Source organism: Thamnophis sirtalis, unplaced genomic scaffold (genome assembly GCF_051295495.1).
Source record: "Thamnophis sirtalis isolate CommonGarterSnake01/CBP01778 unplaced genomic scaffold, rThaSir2_p1.2 scaffold_1, whole genome shotgun sequence".
Taxonomy (NCBI): domain Eukaryota; kingdom Metazoa; phylum Chordata; class Lepidosauria; order Squamata; family Natricidae; genus Thamnophis; species Thamnophis sirtalis.
The window spans coordinates 135654670-135675971 of NW_028261381.1; the positions used below are offsets into that span (position 1 = coordinate 135654670).

Consider the following 21302-nt stretch of genomic DNA (forward strand, 5'->3'; position numbering starts at 1 on the left):
TTGGCCCAGTGACTTATGACTGTAGGGGTGCCATTATGCTCTGTCCTTTTCCCCCCGCTTCCACATTTGAGGTGCAGTATCATTAATATGCTGATGATACCCAGGTATACAGGTAGTCCTCTACTTAAAACAGTTCACTCAGTGACCATTAGAAGTTACAACAGCAATAAAAAAGTGACCTATCACCATTTTTCACACTTATAACCATTGCAGCAGCCCCATGGTCACATGATTTACATTGGAACGCTTGACAAGTGACTCATATTTATGACAGTCACAGTGTCCCAAGGTTTAAGAGTTTTATCAAAAGTATTTGGCTTTAATGATTTAATCAATTAATTAGCATTAATACATAATAAATATATAATGTACTATTGTTTAATACACTTATGCACAATAGTAGTTCAACTGGGATGCACATAATTTGGCCATGTCATGAGTCAGTTCTAATTATTTTCATCCAGCTATCAAATAAAAATGACAAGCATTGTATGCATTCAAAAATTATTTTATTATTAACATAATCTTTCCATTGAGCCAAGGTAGTGTATACTTCATAAGGAATGTCGGTAAATATTCTATTTTTAGCATCTTTTTTACATATTTCCATTGATAAATAAACTCTGGATTCACATAAAAAAGTTAAACTTAAATAACTAATATTTTCATTTCTTTTTCATTTCAACAGGCATACGCTGGTAAAATATAAATATTCTTGTACACAACCTTTCTTCTAAATACAAGAAATAACAATTAGCTACACATCACAGCTATTAACAACTCAAAACATAACCTTTCAGCTGATTTGCTGGGCTGGACTACCATACAAGATGGAACACAGCAAATTTCACATTTTGATTCTGAGCTCCAGAGAGGTTGAAAGCCACGAAGAGAACAGGTCTTTGACAGGCTTGGTTAAAAATAGGCTTTGCTCTGCCACTGAATTTTTAACCTGAATCTATTATCTATCACTGATTCTATTTAGAGTTTTTACATAACACTCTGATGTCACCTAACAAAATATGGCACAATATCCATTTGAACAATAAGCATCAGGTTTCGAAATGACTATGTGGCAAAAATGTAGACAATACATACATGGTGGCTTAAAGTGTGCATGTGTGTTTATTTCCTTCTCTTTTCTAATTTTTCTTCACTGATTTACATCCTATATTGCTTTCCCGCGTTGGACACCCGACAGAAATGAGCAGATTGCCTGCAGTTGTATTTGTTACCTCTCAGGGTGAAGAGCTGCCCCTTGGAGTCAGAAGGAAAGATTAGCTCACATTCTCAAGTTCAGCTGAAGCAGGATGAGCAGCCTGCCTTTCAAAGGATTCGAGGGATGATGGTGAAAGGGACAACAGGGCTACTGGCTTCAAGCTCCAGTGCCGTCAGGAAACATTCTGTGGCTGCATCATCATTACCCTGAGCTTGCAGAACCACCCCAAGGCCATTCCAAACTTCATGGGCCGTTGAGTTCACCTGGACAGCATCCCGAAGGATCTTCTCGGCCAAGCTGTACCGGCCAAGCTGATGAAGAATTAGAGCCTAGAAAAAGGAAGTAGCATTAAAAACAACCGCAATCAAATCCTAATATGAAAAAGAGCAGTATAATTATACTGAATACAACTGGTACCATATTTTTCGAAGTATAAGATGCATCAGAGTATAAGATGCACCAAGATTTTGAAGAGGCAAATTAAAAAAAAATTTTTTTTTCACTCTGCAAACCTTCCAAAAACGGCCTGTTTTTTGTCAAAAAAAGGGAATGCATAGCCTTTAGGAGGCTTGTAGAGTGCTCCTGGGTACTGGGGGAGCCCACAAACGAGCAAAAAATGGCCAGGTTTTTTTGCTAAAATGGGTCCATTTTTTGTAAGAAAAAAAAGAGCAAGTTTCATTAGACATGTTCGCCACCTTGAGTTATTTATAAAAATATTGATAAACATGGAATGTAAAATAAATAATTAACATTTCAAGAATTTGAAATGAGTTGCTATGCTGGAGGGGATCAGATTGGAAATGGTTGCCCTCTTGTTATCTAGCCTTATTGCCACAGATTTACCATACTTTTCGGAGTATAAGACACATCTTTTTCCCTCAAAAAAGTGGCTGAAAATCTGGGTGCATCTTATACACTGAATATAGCATTTTTGGCCTAAAACCCACCTCCCATGCAAAAATGGCTGTGCATAGCCTTTAGGAGGCTTATAGAGTGCTCCTGGGGGCCGGGCAGGGCAAAAATGGCCCTTTTCTGCTCTTTTTTGTCCTCCTTAGCCCCCAGGAGCAATATGTAAGCCTCCTAAAGGCTATGCACAGCCATTTTTGCATGGGAGGTGGGTTTTAGGCCAAAAATGCTATATTCAGTGTATAAGATGCACCCAGATTTTCAGCCACTTTTTTGAGGGAAAAAGATGTGTCTTATACTCCGAAAAGTATGGTAAATCTGTGGCAATAAGGCTAGATAACAAGAGGGCAACCATTTCCAATCTGATCCCCTCCAGCATAGCAACTCATTTCAAATTCTTGAAATGTTAATTATTTATTTTACATTCCATGTTTATCAATATTTTTATAAATAACTCAAGGTGGCGAACATGTCTAATGAAACTTCCTCCTCCTATTTTTCCCACAAAAAGTTCATGTGAGGTGACTTGGGCTATGAGAGAGTGACGGACCCAAGGTCACCCAGTTAGCTTTCATGGCTAAGGTGGGCTACAATGTATGATCTCCCAGTTTCTAACCTTATGCCTTAACCACTAGCCCAAACTGGCTCTCTTATATTATTGCTTTTATTGTTTTTTTTATTATTTATTTCATGATCTTCTGTTTTTCATGTATTTCCTGTTTTTATTCTATATTTAAGCATACTGTTAATAGTGCTATACAGTCCAAAAGGAATACTTCCAACGGTTTAATGGGCTGTCTGTTACAACATTTCAATTTCAAGAGCTCTTGAGTTACAGGCAGAAAAGATAGGAGAAACAGTTTACTTTTGGAATGTCACAAATATTTCTCATCTAATTTGCAAATAAGCGAAGTTAGTAACTTACCGTATTTTTACCATACCAACTATATACAGATATATTATAATAGGCTATGAGAATCACCTTAACACACACAAACTGGAAGAGCTGCAGCCTAGATAATGGTCAGAAAAAAATATATCTCAACCCACAAGAATGAACAGGGGCAGGGAAAGCATCCCAGAAGAAACTCTCCCTAGTTGTCTAGAAAGTAAAGGCAAAGGTGGGAGAACTGCTTTCAAACTTGCAAGACTGATACCAGCCTTTCAGGAGTGGTCCAGACAAGAAACCAAAGCCAGTACAAACTATTGTCGTACTAACTAAAAATAGTACTAACATTATTTTTATTGTAAATTTACAGTAACAAAATCCTCTGGTTGGGTGTTTCTGGTTTAAAGAAAAGTAAAGTCTCTGTAAAGATTTTTGGTTTGCTTATTTATTTACCATATTTATACATCCTCCCATCTCACAAATGTATCTCTGGACAGTATACAAATAAAACAAATATAAAACAATTAAACACAATTTAAACACAAATGCAGTGGTACTTCAGTACTCAACCTTAATTTACGAGTATCAAAAACGATGAGTACCAAATTTTTCTGATAAGGAATAATGTAGTGAGTCACATCGACAAGTTCTAGCTTGTGTGTTGAGTACTAAACAAATAATGAGTACTGGGACAAATTTTTCATGTCAAAATGCATTGAGTACCAAATTTGATGAGTTTCAAAGCAGTTGAGTACCACTGTAGGTACCACTGTATAAGACTGCAGGAAATAGACCAACATGCTACACACAGTATAACCATCTTGCAGGGTCCCTATTTCCCTGGGACCCTCAAGCCTGTCAAAAGCCATGGTTGAGGGATTTCCTAAATGCCAATAGGGTTGGGGCTAACCTCACCTTGGGGGGAAATGAAGCAGTAGGAAATCATTACAAACTGCAATAAATAATTTCTTACAAAGCATGTATGAAACTAGACATTATGTACGTTACAGGTTGGCAATTACAACAGTCACAAGGTCACCGTAGGAAAAGTACTCTTCACATACTCTTTTTCCATGACTGTCCCAATGTGCATGCAAACTGTGAGAAAAGGGTAGTCATATGCATTTTCTTCATCCGATTGAAATCTTGTAGGAATTCTGCACTACTCCATTCACAATCATGCATCATTTCTATATCAAGGGGGTGTAATGAATCTCTTGAACTTTGTGTGCAATGGAATGTATTGGGAAATAGGAGGCTCTGTTGCAGAAACAGAAATTAATTTGTTTTGGTTCAGCCTGAATACCAATTATGGCATTTTGAGGCTCCAGTTTCCTTTTGAACAGCTCCCATTTTCTCCTCTGAACTGAGCACTAAACAATGACACAGCTTCTTGTTACTGTGCAGGAAACATGCACACTGTAATGTAAATCTAAAACAAATGTGGAATTGTTTTTTTTTAATAAAACAAAATCTAAAAAGTATCCCCCAAGTCTAGAGAAAACATGAAATTGATAACTATTTTGCATGTTTGTCTAATACAATATAGTCCTCACCCCTGCCAAAAGTTAAGGGCAGCTCTTGGTGATCAAGAGTTTGCAATCAATGGCTACAGGCTATGATAGGGATGGAGAACCTAGAGGACCTCGAGATATTTTGGACTTCAACCATGAAACAATCTGCTCTATAAAGAATAAGGATGGGGCATGGTTCTAATTTAGATTGCTGTGGTGCTTGTGATTACACTTCCTGGTTGTCAAAAGTTTGAAAGAGTCACAGAAGATCTTATAAGAAATTTACTGACAGTGAGAACAGTTAATCAGTTGAATGGCTTGCCTCCTGAAGTTGTGGATGCTCCATTGCTGGAGATTTTCAAGAAGAGATTAGATAATCATTTGGTATAAAGTCTTTTGCTCAAGCAGCGATTTGGACTAACAGGCCTGCAAGGTCCCTTCCATGATTCTATAATTCTAACTCACATGGTGATTTAAAATAATTAAATACTGCATTCTTTCAACTCACCATTCTTAATAATTCATTAGAGGTTAGGAATGGCTTATTTGTAATCTTCAAGGCTCCATTTTAATCCCACATATCATTTATGTTAAAAGTCATGACCTTGAATTACCACTTCTAATGTTTTCAACTTTACATATCACTTATGATAATAAATGCAAAGCAGTACTAAAAAAACAACAACTTTAAGGCGCTTTAGGTAGACATGTGTGGAGGCATAAACAGGAAGACACATTGTTAGGAATATAATCTAACGGTTGGGTTGGGTTGACTGTTTTATCTGTGTATGACTTGGACTGCTTGATGGACTCTGATACCTCTATTTCCACGAAAGTAAAAGCCTACTTAAACTGCAGTGTCTCTGTATGCTGGTTTGTGTGTTCTCCAACACAACTCTCACAACGCTTCTCTGAACGCACTCGCTCTCCCAACGGGGAGCTTACCTAACACACATAACCACATAAAAATGTTTCAAACCATAACTTTAAAGGTTTTCCATTTATGTCTCCTAAAAACAAGGACCTAACCTTTTAAAGCAGGATACTTTTGGCTCAATAATAGTACACGTCCCCTTTCCTTCCAGATCTTGAACAGAACAGTAATCCTTGCCCGCCCCCCCAGCTATCCTTTCACAAACTAACCCCCCTTGTTGCTTGCCAAACAAGCTCCTAGGTATTGCCTTTCACAGCAGCAAAATCTCCTGGGTAAACAGACAACCCATTCTTTGGTGGGCTGCTGGGAAAACGTGGGGAAGCTTCTTCAACACAATAGCCTTCAACAAACCCTTCTAAATAGCTGTTTGCTGAGCTGCAGGTAAGTACAGCAACCTCTGCTTTGAATCACTGTAGCTAAGAGTCTGCCCAGTCAAACCAGAATTATATATGGCTTTATTGTTCACTGAATCCTTTGAAGCAGACAGAATAATGTTTGCACACAACATATGTGTTCACTATGCTCTTCTGTTTATCTAGCATGCCTATTCTTGCCTTTTTATCTACAATGCAGCCTCTAGTACGCTGCATACATTCAGCTGTGTAAACGCATGGGATGGTTAATTTTCCATTCCCCTCCTCGTACTTCCCCTCCAACAAATCTCCAAGGTAGTGAATTGCTTGTTCCCGTATTAGTAAGAAGCAACATTTGTTTCGGAGGGAAAATGCTCTTTAGCTTGGTAACACGAGTTTTAAAATGTCAACCTTAATGTTGCTGCTTATTGAACTTTCTCCTGCACCAAAAGGGTAATGAATGTGGGAAATAAATCAAGACAATTTTGGCCATTCCTAGGAGAAAAGTGATTGCTTGAAGGAAAATGAAGATCTACTTCAGAAGCCTATCTACAACTTCAAATAAAATTAGTCTAACATGCTTCCAGAATGCTTCTCTCTCCCCCTCCCCCCTTTTACACACACACCAAATGAATTCCTATTCAGCTAAAATTTCTACTCATGTCAAATCAAGAGTCAGTTTAGAAAGACCTGAAAGACCTATTCAGGCAACAGCAAAGAGAATGTATGGAGACAAAACGTTGAGACCATATGTCATTCTAAGGTTTCCACCCCAATCCTGGGTTAAGTGAAATTTTGACGCCAGGGATAACTGCACATGTGGTTAAATGCAGTTCAAAGTTATGACAGCTCTAAATGAGTAGTGGTTAGGATCAGTCTTCATAATTTGGCCATCCCGGCAACCCTGTGATGACATGATCGTGATCTGGGTGTTTGGCAACCAGTTCCTGTTTATAATGGTTGCAGCATTTCACAGTCACATGATTGTGATTCGCAACCTTTCCTGCTGGCTACCTGTAAGCAAATCAGGGAAGGTCACATGTTGTCCTTCTCCTCCCCCCCCCCGCGTCCTACAGGTTACGTGACTTAAAAGAATGTGGAACCATGAGAAGACATGTCTACTCTTCATTCTCAGCTTTTGCTTTCGTTGTGATGAGTTATGGGAGGAATAGACCTGTAATGTTCCTTAAAGGTAGAAGATGGTCTTTTTCACATGGCTTGTTTGTGCCATCAAGTTGTTTTTGATTCCTAACAACCTCATAGCTAGATCTTCTCCATGAGGATGTATCCCTAACCTCTTCTTTCAAGTTTCCCAATAGTGCACTCATCACACTATAATGGAGTCTATCCACGTTGCGGGTTGTCTTTTTCTTCTCTTTCTTTCCACCTTTCCCATCATTAGATTCTTTTCAACAGAGCTGGAGTTTTGCTTGATGTGTCTGAAGTAGGATAATTTGAGTCCTGTCATTTGTGCCTCAAGTGAGAACTGGATTTATTTATTTGATGATTCGGTGGTTTGTTTTCTTGGCTGCTATTGGATACTCAATAGCAAAGCTCAAAAGTATCGATGCTCTTCCTATTTTGCTTTTTTATTTTCTTTGTAATAATTTTGTTAAAAAATAATTAATTAATAATAAATAATACTACAAATTTAAAAAGCAAAAAAAAAAAAAAAACAACCTCACTGTAGAGAGAAAAAAATGTAAAAGAAATGACTCCCTCTGCTTTCCAGATATCATAAACAATAGTAACTTAGTACCTTCCCTAGTATCTCTTATTCCTGGAACTTGTCTCTTATCAATAAACAAATTGTAAAAACGTGTCTTTTAGCCCTAACTGGCATTTTTAAATCTATATTTATTTACAGATATTGTAATACTGCTTCTTGTCTCTTCTAATAATTCTCTGAAACACTTTATTAAGTTGCTTTCTGAGATATTTGTCTTTCTTCTTCTCTTGGCAATTTCCCTGGTTTGTTCTGACATTTTGTTTGCTTTCTTTTTCTTCATTTTCATCAGTCTCTTTTCACATTCATCCTTAATGTCATCTTTATATCCATTTCATAAGTGGTTCTCTATCAATGTGGGTCAGGATTTGCTATATCCTTTCTAACTTTAAAAGCAATAATGTTTCTTCTGTTTTTCATGTCTTCAGTAATAAAACAATTTAATCTTCCCACTGAAAGTGTCTCATCCCAGTCCATCTCAATTTGTTGATGCCTAAGATTGTAAATTTGTAATTGCTTCATTTAATCTTACTATGTTGAGCTTTTGTGTGTTCGTAATTAGGTTCACTTTCCTACTGTAATTCTATTTTTGCAGTTTTGGATTTTCTTCTCCTGTAAAGCAACTAGATGTCCCAAAGGCTTTAATCTAGTCACATCATAAACACCATTAGTACTTAGAAAGATCCTTGGTGCTTCCTCAGTAGTATGTTGTGTGCCATCGACATGAGGGGCCCATCATCCAGCATTGTATCATTGATCATTTTATGATTTCCATATAAGGTCCAATCGCTACCTAGCCCAGACTACACTATTGTAAAGTGAAAATGCTTTCAGAATGATCTGTATTATAATTAATGACATCTCATTCATTCTATCCACTTTCTTTAGGCTACTCCTTCTTTTCCCACCATTTATATGGGGGTTTTTTTTTGGGGGGGGGAGAGGTTGTTGTTAAAACAGAACAGAAGCAGAAAATGTGAAGCGATTCATCCATCCTATTCATCTATCTTTCAGATGTAGCTGGTTTTTTTTAGCATGCCATTATGTTATAACCCCACAGGGAAAGTAAACCAACCTCTTCCACTATAATATCTTCCCAATCTTTCCTTCTTAAGCCAAAATCAGTTGAACCTAAAATGATTAGAGGAGAGGAAGTAAAGGAATCAAACAAATTAGTCAAGAATGTACTAGGATTTCCAAATCCGGACTACAGAAAGGTCTGTATCTCTCTGCTTCCATCTAATGGTCAGCTGGATTTTGCTTGCTGACAACTGGTGGATGTATTTCTATTATAACTGAGACAGGAAAAAAGCACCTTAAATTACACTGTTCTCCAGAGGATTACCTGTACTGTGCCTCAGCAATGAAGTCAGACAGAATTTAATGTGGGGTAGTCTCAAATCAGAAATTGGCAAATTATCTGCCATCCTTTCTCCTCTTACCAAATGTCACAGATCAGGGGCAAAACCAGCTACCAATCACACTGCAAAACCAGCTACCAATCACTCTGCTGAACGGATGATGAGGTGGGATGAATTTGAGAGACAAATATTTGATGTTCATTATTCATTTAGCCTTAATTATTTACCTTACACTTCTATTATGATACAATTTCTTAGATTCTGCCAACTAAATGTTGACCGGTTACTGCATATTGCAATCAGATTAGAATTCTGACCAGCAATAATCTAGATGATTTCTACTTGGTAGCACCAATGAAACGGTTTCATAGGACTATCAATCTTCTGAGAAAGCACATTTTGACAGAGAAATGGGAGATTCATAAGCCAATGTCAAGCAATGTTTGATAAGACACTTGGGAAAGCCAAGAGAAATCATTAAAACCATAAAAAAGCAAAAGTTAAAATATTTTGGACATGTGATGCGACACCCAGAAAAATACGCATACTTCACTTAATCCTCCAAGGAAAGATTGAAGGCAAACAAGGTCCAGGAAGAAGAACATCATCATGGCTTCAAAATCTAAGGGACTGGATTGGACGAAACTCAACAGCACTTTTTTGTGCATCTGTTGATAAAAATAGGATTGCTAACATGATCACCAACATCCAATGATAGATATGGCACAAGAAGATGTCAAACAATCCTCCCCTAAAAGAAAGCTGCCTTGGAAGTATTGGTTGGAGATATAGAATCACAAAGCTCAAACCAGAGTTTTCAATGCTATTATATATTTGGAATATTCTTTCTTTTTTTCCCTTTATGAAACCAATCTTATTCATGGTGGGGGAAGGCAAAATGCCTCATAATAAATATGGGATGGAGCTGGGAAGATGGCAGTTCCTGAATGCGTTACCTTTATGTTCATCTTTTCCTTTTTGGAAGAAGGAAAATGTAACTTGCAAATTGGAATAAATAAGCTGGCTTTAAACTGCCTTAGTAGCAAACAGATTAGATGGACATCATGATGATGTGTCCCTCAAAAATAGTAAACTGATTTTCTTCCTCAGCAAACTGAACATGAGTATGAGCTCTTACTGTTACAAGCATCTGAAAATAAATTAGCATTTGAAAATTCACATGGGTTTTTCATAGCTACTCTGAGAATGGATTGAAGGCAAGCGTGAAGGGAACTAGGAACCTTGAATGATTTAATTCCATGGAGGATGGAACTGAGATGACTGAGAGCAAACTAGGGAGAAACAGATTGTGTCAGCCTCTGCTTCGCTACTTGCTTTCGGCTGCCATTGAAACAGGGAGGGGGGGGCATGGTATTTGGGTGGGGAAGTTTCAGTGTAGGAGTGATTGTAAAAAGGGAGTTGTTCTCACTAACTACTGCGCATGCTGCAGATAGTGGATTTGACGCCAAGGCCAACTGTCCGACATACCAACCTGATGATGCTTTTTGAAGATATCTCCCACATGACATCTGAGGGATGTGTGGATTGGACTATGGGATGGGGTTACCAGGGGGAGGGAGTTGGGTCACATATTGATATCTATGATTATGTGTGCTTTTGCCTCAGATCTTGCTTTGCTTAGCTGCTATCTACTCATGACCAGTAAAAGTACTCTTAATTCTGCAAAATGGAGTTGAGTGGTTTCTTTCTTGGTTACTGAGGGAGGCTGCCTTGACAGATTGCAGAAAATACTGATTAATTCTGACATTACAGAAGGACTGCCATCCAATAAGAAAGAAATATTTGCAAATAGTAGGATATTTGATTTTACGAGTGGGATTGATTGTAGGATTTTTTTTTCAAATAAAAACAAACCCTAAGAAATGACTAAATTGCATGTTTAATAGTTTGAGAACTATGTTGTACAGAATCATGTGACAGTGAGATAAATTTAATAAATAAATAATATAATATAGTGTACAACTCTGAAGTTAAGAAAGCATTTTGTTACTACTATAAGTTCACTCATGTGGAAAGGATTTTTCAGGAAATGTCTCTGTTAGCTTTCCTTGGTCTACATTCCTGCTAACAGATTTAGATAGAAATTATGACCAATATATCCAATTACTCACACCATCCAGTAAAGGAAAGAGGAGAGGGAAAAATAATATCCACACATTTAAGGAATAGGTAACACTTGCTTACTCAATGCTTCTTTTTCCTCTGCTTTTCCTTTTTTCCAGCTGGTAATAATTAACAAATACTGGTAGCTATTTCATTTGACTGCTCGTCTGACTACTATGATTAAAATGCTCTATCTCATGAAGATCAGGATGTGCCGATATTACTGCATATTAATCACATTTATGGCTATTTATAGGGTCTGGAAATTGAAATCTTCAGGTTTAGTCCTGAAAATAATCCCAGTTTTTGTTTAGTGACAAAATTTTATCAATTCAATGTCTATGATTATAAAGAATATGTTTCTGTCCCCAGCAGCCTTATCTTGCTAAGCTGCAAACTGATTTTTATAGTTGGGAATGCTTATAAATCACAGCACAGAGAGGTTATGCTATAAAAATGATGTGTGCATTTAATTTGCTTTGCTGATATTTTATGTTCCTATTCTAAAAGACCTATTTGCTTATTGACCTAAGTTCTATTTATGTTCAAATCATAACATTTCCCTCAATGTAGTTACTTCCACCTACACAACTCAGCTGCATGAGGACTGATTCATACATGCTTTAAAACGCATCTCTGCAATTATCAGAAGTAGAAAACAGAAACTAGCTCCACCAAATGTCAAAGTTTAAAGTCCAGGTGTTCAATGAAGCTTATATAGAATGCAACCTGTCATACTTCCAAGGGCTGCAAACGATCATACTTTCAAGGCTTTTATCTTCTCTGTTCTGTACAAAACTAAAACTTGCAGCTGCTGCATTGTTGGCTTTAAGTCATAGTTTATTTCCCTGTTATAGCAACAAGCTGAACTAGTCAGCTGCTGCCATTGCTAAAAGTCCTAAAAATTGGCTGGATTAGTTTACCTAGCTAGTAGGTCATAAAATGAAATTCTAGATTTATAAAAAAAGTTTTTGCATGTCTATTTCAAGAAGCTGACTGGTGCAATGATTCTGTAACTTGTGTGGGAAAAGTAAGCTAATGACAGAAATTGAGCTCTTATGAATACTAAGGGTAAGATTCAATGTGCATATACATATTTATGTATAGCAGCATGTGGGAACGCATGTCCATCTGAGTAGCTGGCAAATTTGTGTACTGTATGTTAATGGAAAACACTGGTAGGGGGATGAGATTCAGAAAATAACAGAATAAGAGTTGGAAGGGAACTTGGAGATCTTCTAGTCCAACCCCCTGCACAAGCAGAGGACCCTATACCATTCCATATAAGTGACTCTCGTCTCTTTTTAAAAGCCTCCAGTGATAGACCACCTACAGTTTCTGAAGGCAAGCCTTCCCACTAGTTAATTGTTCTCACTGTTAAGAAATTTCTCTTTAGTTCTACTTTGCTTTTCTCCCTTATTAGTTTTCATTCATTGTTTCTTGTCTTGCCTTCTGGTGCTTTGGAAAACCCCTTCTTCTGTGTGGCAACCCCTAAAATATTGGAACATTGTTATCGTGTCACTAGACTAGACAAAAGATATAAAGAGGGGTCCTTGGAGCTCTCTGAGCTTGATGGTTTTCTTGCAGATGTTGCATTACCCAAACTAGGTAACATCATCAGTGCTAGTAAGGAGTGCTGTTTGCTGTCAGTTTAGATTCTGGTGGCTTGTCTGTCAGTGTTGGTGGGGTGGTCTTAAGAGATTCATAGTCATCTATAGTCCATAGATGTTGATAAAGATATAATCTTTATATATATCAACTATATCTTTATATATAAATTCCTAAGATATAAAATATATATATAAGATATGGTCTTTATATCCATGTCATCTTTTCTTATTAATGGACCAATTGTTTCCTTGACTTTCTTCTTATTTTTTATGTGTTGAAACTTATTATTTTTGACATTTGTTGCAAGTCTTACTTCATTCTGAGCCTTAGTTTTCCCGACTTCATCTTTGCAACTTTGGGCTATTTATTGGTATTCTGCCTCAGAATCTCTCTCTACCCCCCTCCCTCCCAATTTATCAGAGAGTTCTTTGTATAAATATCTGGTTTCTTCCTAGATTTTTTTCTTTTTCTTTTTAAGTGGTATTGATGTAACCTGGGCTTTTATAATCATATTTTTCAGTTTCCCAAGTTTCTTGAATTATTTCCCCTTTAAGATTTTCATCCATTAAATATTTCCCAAGTTCTCTCTAAGTTTGTTAAAATCAGCTTTTTTAAAAGTCTAAGACACTAGTCTGATTATGTTCTATTGTTTGTGTTTGCATTATATGGAATTCCAATATGACATGGCCATTCTCCCCCAAAGATCCAGCAACTTCAACTCCCACTATCACTTCTTCTCTGTACTGAACCAGGTCCAGAATAGCTGTCCCTCTAGTTCCCTCCTCTACCTTTTGGATGGCAAAGTTGTCAGTAGGTTGGTCAGGCACCTGTTTGATCTCCCACTTGATGCAGAGTTTGTCTCCTAGTTGATGTCAGGGTAGAAACAAAAATATTCTTTTGCTTATATTAATTTGTTTTATTTGATCCTATTTTGTTTAGGCGACAGTTGTGATTATTCCAAGTTGGGATTCTCACAAATATATAGAACCCTAAAAATTTAGATAAACTTTTGAATTGCATATTGAACAAACCCAAAATTTTTAATAGTCATCTGTTGAGTAAATCTAGTGGTCTGAACAACATATAACATTAAGCCAAAGTAGATGAGCTTACAACTACACAAATGCAAAACTAAGTAAACCACACATACATATACAAGCAAGGCCATACATAATTTTGTTAGTAGATCTACAAGATAGACATACATACCATATTTTTCGGAGTATAAGATGCACCAGACTATAAGACACACCGAGATTTTTAGCAAAAATGGGCCCTTTTTGTCAAAAAAAGGGCATGCATAGCCTTTAGGAGGTTTCCAGAGTGCTCCTGGGGGGATGGCAAAAATGAGCAAAAATCAGCCCGTTTTTCGCTCATCTTTGTCCCACCCCCATGAGCACTCTGGAAGCCTCCGAAAGGCTACGCACAGCCATTTTGGTGAAGGAGGCGGGGATTCAGGAGGCCAAAAATGCTGTATTCAGTGTACAAGACGCACCCAGATTTTCACCCTTTTTTCTTTTTGAGGAAAAAAGGTGCGTCTTATATTTCGAAAAACACAGTTTGTAGATTTGTTCAGTGTTGTATCTACTCTATTCAACAAGCATATTTTGGCCAATTCTTCTACTTTGAGATAATTTTTAAATGTATTTTCTCAGATAAGATCAAGTGTTTAAATCTCATAATTAACTATAGATATATTGTATTCACTGTATTCACATAATTCACTATAGAAACATATACATTAACCCAGAGTCACTTGGGTAGTGAAAAGCATATACAGTAAATGTAATAAATAAATAAATATTAGTTGCAAAGATATACTATATACAGTAGCATCTGAAAATTATTTCTACAATTCATGAAAGTATGTATTCTGTAAAATACTGGCTAAAAAAAACCTCACTAACCAATGCAATAATTTATGAAAGATATGAGTGACACAATTAAAAGAAATTCATATTAAATGGAAGTTAATTTCTTTCCTTTTTCTTTGTTTGTTATCAGTTTATAGAGAGCGACAAAGCTTTTCACACAAGAAAGAAAAATGAAACATATCATGGACAGGCATTTCTAGTTTAGTAATAATTATGAAAAAGAAATTAGGAGACAGTGAGTCATAGCATTAAAGTTGGCTAGGCGGCTGGGGGCTGGTTCCTCTTTCTCAAGCCAACCCACCTCAAAGGATTGTTATTGTGAAGAAAACAGGAGGAGTGTGCATTATGTACTCAAACCTTAGAATGTGAAAAGTAAAGGCGGGATACAATCTAATCAATAAATGTTGTATTTGTCTTGAATACTGTGCCCAATTCTGAGCACCAAGATATATATAAACCCTGGAATAAGTGTCAAAAAGAAGAACTGGAGACCTGAAATTCCTATGAAGGAGATGAAGGGATCAGAAAGATTTAGCTTTGAGGAAATGACAATACTTCAAATGCCTGAAAAGTTCACATGGAAAATGAAGACCTGCTCCTATTCAAGGTGTACAATAATGGATTTAAATGACAGGGAGACAGATTTCAACTGAAGCATTAGAAAAAGCTTCCTAACTGTAAAGAAGGGAGAGACCAATTAACTATGGAGACTGTAAGCAGCTCTTTGCTGGATATATTCCAGCAGAGGCCAGAGAGCCATCTGTTTGGGTGACTTTAATTCATACACTTATAATGAGCTGGGGTAAACTTGATGGTTTAAATGGCCTGCCATTCTAAGATACTATGACTGGATTTGCACTTCAAATAATGGCAAATGACCTGGATTAGGAAAGCACTTTAATACAATCAAATGCAGTGAAGCAAGGTGAGTGGATGGTGAGGTTTTTCCCTTTTCCACTTCTTTTATGTAAGAAAATGGATTATTTCAAGTTATATATGAATTATGATGACAAATAGATAAAATATATGGGTCTGCTTACCAGGCCCACTTAAGAATTACTGCATTGATTCCAAGCCTGTTCCTAATCTGTTCCATTAGATGGACTACAATAATGTAACTGAAAATTATCTACCGCATTAGCTAAGGTCAGCAACATGAGGTCTAGGATGCCATAGCAAATGTGATTCTTACCATGCTGACTGCAAAACCCCCATATTTAATTTTAAAAACAAGTTTTTAAATTAAAAAATGCCTCCAATATCTTAAAACTTTGAATGAAAAGAATCAGTATCTTCTGAGATTTTCCATTGTATATTATTTGTAATATCCTTCTGAATTATGAGTGATCTGCAAGTTGACAGCTACTGCTACAATTAACAGAATAACTCATTACATGACAATTTACATTTTAAGTAATAATGTTCATGCTTTGAGATTGGAGGAATGGAAGCAAAAATGTGACAGATATAAAAGAAACTGATCTGCCTAGATCAAGTAGAGGAATGATGTGTCCATATAATTTTTCTGTCCTACAATATTATTCGATTTTACTTCCTGCTTCCTTATTTAGTGCTCAAAAATACTTATACAATAATTTATTTCACAGGTACTTACAGATCCAACTCATTTGCTGTATAAAAACGAAATTAGCTACTGTATTTATCTTTTGTTGTTCAACTATGTTTATGTATATCATGCTACACTAATTCTTAGAGTGAGCCATTCATGAATCAAAAAGTACCTAACTCAGACATGTTCGTCTACTTTGTTTTAGTGCAATTTATAAATTGGTATCAGACAGTGTTTAAAGCGAGCCAAAATTCACTTAGTGCAACATTGGGGTTTTAAGCACTAATTGTTGCTTGTGCAAAATAGAAGGTTCCATCTGAGGAAAAGGCTTATTTTGAAGAACTACGGCAGAATACAGGAGATTGCAGATATACTTTGGATATGGATTTGTCCTCTTATTCTGTCACAGCACTTCATTAATAAACATACAAAAACTTAATTGCCTACTTCCATTGAGCTGGAACCAATTACCCTATTTTCCATAAACATATCACTTTGAATAGTGCGAATTTGAACAGTACAACCATTTTGAGAGATTAATTAACCACAATAATCAAGACTTACACACACACACATACACAAACACACACACACACACAAAAACAAGTGAGTGGTTAATATAAATTTGAAGAAACGGGTTTTTTTTTAAAAAAAACATATGTTACTGAAGAATAAAAAGCTACAAAGACGTAACCTTTTCCTACCAGCCCATTGTGGGGTAACCTTTCCAGGAAGTGGAAAGCTGATTGAAAGTGCAGAAATTCCTTTACATAAATAGAAGTTTGCTATCAAGAATACTGGATTGTGCTTTTAACTGTAAACATATAGTCAGAATCTTTGCTAGTCTTCAGAAGGACACCAAGGAACTGTTGCAGGTCCCATGTATTAGGGATGTACATTAATGGAACCATGAAAAAGGGCCTTCCCAGGGTTAAAGATTAATAGAGAAAAGACTAAAATGATAACTAAAAATTTGAAGGAAGAACAAAATAAAGAATTAGAAAGAATAATAGGACTGCAAGTGACAAAGAAAGTTAAATATCTTGGAATATGGCTTACTGCAAAGGGCTCAACTATAAAAGAAAATAATTATACAAATTAGTGCAACAAATAAAAAAAGAACTAGAATTATGGGGGAAACTACAACTATCATTATTAGGGAAAATAGCAGTGATAAAAATGAATGTACTACCCAGACTATTACACTTATTTCAAACAATCCCCTTAAAATTAGGATTTTTTAAAAACTGAATTGAATAAGATTATATTAAAATTTATATGGCAAGGGAAGAAAGCCAGGATGAAGTTGAAAACTCTACAGGATGACAGAAGCAGAGGTGGTATGGAACTCCCTGACTGGGAGCTTTATTACAAAGCAGTAGCACTAACATGGATCAGGGATTGGATAAATTTAAAAAATAAAAGAATACTAACATTTGAGGGAGGGCCACGATTTGCAAACGGGGTGGCATTTTTTCCTATGGGAAGAGGGTAAAAAGAAACAAAAATACTTTCACAGACCCTATATTAGAGATGCACTGATACAGGTCTGGAATAAAATTAGAGAAAAACATTACATGAAAATACTGACATGGCTTTCCACTACGAAAGCCATGACACATCCCAATACACTAGATCTATCGAAAATGGTTAGATATAGTGAAATTTTAGACAGCCAAGGGAATTTGAAAACAAATAATTAGAATTAAAGGAGCAAAATATAAATATAGATTGGTGGCCATATCTCCAACTACAATCGAGATACAAAAAAGACGTAAAAGAATATGGAAAATACACAGAATTACAACAAATAGATAAATGTTTAATTGGCCCAGAAAACAAATTCATAACAAAAATTTACAAATATTTATTAGAAGTAACATTAGAAGAAGAAAAAGTTAAAGGTTGCATGATAGCGTGGGCCAAAAACTTTGGTTACAACCTAGATCCACTGGATTGGGAAAGAATTTGGAACACAAATTATAAACTAACATGATCAGCAGCACTTAAAGAAAATATGTAGAAAATGTTTTATTGTTGGCATCTACCACCAACAAGATTGGCTTGAAGCCGACCTGCTGGAAGTGTAAAAAAGTACAAGGGACTTTTTATCACATATGGTGGACCTGCCCAGAAACACAAAAATATTGGACAAAAATTTGGAAATGGGTGCAAGAAATTACAGACCAGATAAAATACAAACCCGAAATCTTTCTGCTGGGAATAATCAACGGGAAATATAAAAAGAAAATTAAGTACATATTAACACATCTGCTAACTACAGTTAGAATAGCATTTGCCCAATGCTGAGAACAAAATAATACCCCTTCGGACCAATTAGTGATAAAAAAAACTTTGGATTGTGCAGAGATGGACAAATTAACACTGAAATTAAAAGATAAAGAAGAGTCAGAATATTATGAAATTTGGAACAATTGGTACAAATGGCTGCAAAACAAGAATAAAATTAATTAAGCCGAAAAACAATATATATAAATATATATAAAACTGTGTATAAAGGTTTGTAAATATAGAAGCGAAATATTATATACATTTACAGGTATGATGATATAACAATGTTGATATAATGACTATAAGGTAGAAGGGAAAAAATAATTCAAAAAAAATCATCAAAAAAAGAATTCTCAAATGATGTTATAACAAACTAGCAAGTGACTTATTGACTATCAAACTAGAATGTATATAATCTCTATTTTTCTCCTCATACAACAGCCAATCTTCTAAAATTTATTTCTTGTTATAATAATGATACAGAAAGGAAAAAAGATCTATACTGAATATTAACAGTTGATAACAACAAAAACTGAATAATATAGTGAATAAAAACACCATAAAACCACTAAAAAAAAGAAAAGAAAAAGGGCCTTCCCAATGGTGATCTCTTCCCAGGATGAACCTTGCTGCATTTCTGTAAGGCCCTGGAGATGTGGTTTTGTCAGTGGTCTGGGGACTCCAAATGGAGGTGGAGCCAATCAAGTGGTTGAATTTACTGTATTGCTGCTGCCATGGGAGTAGGGTTTTATGGTTTTTATGTTGTGAATTTTAAGTCAACTTTATGTGCGTTGGGAGGAGATATAAATTTGTTCAATGAATCAACTTGCATTACAGGGTCAAGGTGTAGGTATCAGAAGAATTAAACAAAATAATTATTTCACCCAATTTTGACTGACATATAAGATTGTAAAGATAGTAGCTGCTGTAGCATAGCACAATACGTAGGATAAAGATTTGACAAGGCTATCCAAATATTGCAATTGCATTCATAGCAAAGGTTCAGACTGCAGTATAAGTAAATTATAAACTTTTTGAAAAATACTGCTGCCTCTATTTATGATAAAAATAGCATCACTATCTAGACTTATAAACCGTGATTACATAATTAATGCCAGATGACTAAAATTGCTTCATCAAATGATTGTATATATATATTTATAACATTAAAAATGTTAAGTTAAATTAATTTGGAATGCAAAGACTGGTACTGATATAATGAAGAAGTACGTTGCATTAAGCCATCCAAAGTCACTGTACCAGTGAGACAAGCAGCATAAAAATGTTATGTGTGCGCGCGTGTGTTTGTGTGTGTAAATAAATAAAATAAAAGTTACGCATATTTTGTATTATATGGAATTGGTTAGATTTCTTTTTTTAATAAATTTTTTATTTATAAACATACAAAATAAACAGAACTTAGATGTACACTAGATTTACACAATACATTTGAACTACCTGTTCCTTCTAATAGCAGTTTCAAATCGGTACAATTCTCCTTATGTTATTTCCCTTCTAATATATTTCATTTGAGTTTCACCATTTTTAACCCTCTTATTTTACTCATCTATCTGATACATTGTGTGATTATCTCTAATAAATTTAAACTCTCTTGAGTGCATATATATATGTTAAATCTCCTTAACTTCTATTTTGGGGCTTTATTGGCTTCTTTCATTGATCCTTATTTCTTTCTTCCATCCACCTATACCATTTTTCCCATATCTGATAATAACCTGTTTCTTCTTTTCCCTGGATTTATTTTCTTAATTTGTCCATTTTGGCACAGTCCATGATCTTTCTTATTATTTCATCTTTGCTTGGTATCAATTTATTTTTCCATTTTTGAGCGAAGGCAATCCTCGCTGCCGTAATTATGTGTAGAATTAAATACTGCATTTCTTTTTTATATTTCGTTGTCATTATTCCTAGTACAAATACTTCTGGTTTCCAATCAATTTTGACTCCTGTTATTGAATCTAGCCAATTTTTAATCTTTTTCCAATACTTTTTAGCTTTCCCAAATGCCCACCATATGTGATAATATGTTCTGTGTGTTAATTCACATTTCCAACAGTTTGCTGAAATATTTGCTGAAGTTTTTGCTAACCTTGCTGGTGCTAGGTGCCATCTGTAAAACATTTTGTACTGGTTTTCCTTGTATGCAACTGATAGGGTCATTTTTAAATTTGTCCCCCAAATTTTTTCCCATTTATCTAATTCAATATTGTAGCCAAAGTTCTGTGCCCATTTTACCATTTGTTCTTTCACAATTTCTTCTTCCATTTTATAGTTCAGAAGAAATTTATATATTTTCCCTATCATCTTTTTTGTGTGCTTTGAATTATTTTGTCTAATTCATGTGGTTTCATCGTATAATTTAGTATCGTTATTGTGTTTCGTTTTGATTTGCAAGTAGGTTAGCCAGTTGACTTTCATGTTTTGTAATGCCAATTCTTTGATTGTTTTTATATTTCCCTGTCCATTAATTAAGTCTCTGTATCTTAGCACTTTATTCCTATCTGTAAAATTTGGGTGCGTTGTCCTTTCTGTCAGGGGTAGCTAATTCGGGATTTTCACATAGTGATTTTTTTTTTTAATTTTGTGTCAGTTTTGCAATAGCGCGTTTCTAATTAGATGTTTTTAAAGTATTTATGCGTTTTGTTTTTATCATCCCATAAGAACGTATGCCAACCTACTTGCAGATCATGGCTTTCTAAGATCAAGATTCTTTTATTTTTTAACTCCATCCAGTCCTTCAACCATGTTATTGTTACTGCTTGTGCGTATAACTCCCAGTCTGGTAATGCTAATCCTCCTCTATCCTTGCTATCTTGCATTGACTTTAGTTTGATCCTCGCTTTTCGTTCTTGCCAGATGAACCTAGATGTTAGTTTGTTTAATTCCTGGAAGAAAGTTTTACAAGGAT

At 35.6% G+C, this 21302-nt stretch overlaps 1 protein-coding gene across 5 annotated transcripts in view; it reads right to left on the bottom strand.

Moving 5' to 3' along the window:
• Window positions 1-470: 470 nt before the first annotated feature.
• TTC7B (tetratricopeptide repeat domain 7B) overlaps window positions 471-21302 on the bottom strand; it is a 119068-nt gene continuing 98236 nt past the window's right edge. For 4 of the 5 annotated variants that reach the window (XM_087725428.1, XM_087725438.1, XM_087725431.1 and 1 more), the window contains one exon: window positions 473-1548. In XM_087725428.1, coding sequence (XP_087581554.1) covers window positions 1327-1548 — 222 coding nt within the window. In that variant the 3' untranslated portion in view covers window positions 473-1326. Of the gene's footprint in view, window positions 1549-21302 lie in introns of all 5 variants that reach the window. The other variant, XM_087725451.1, reaches the window with a different exon arrangement.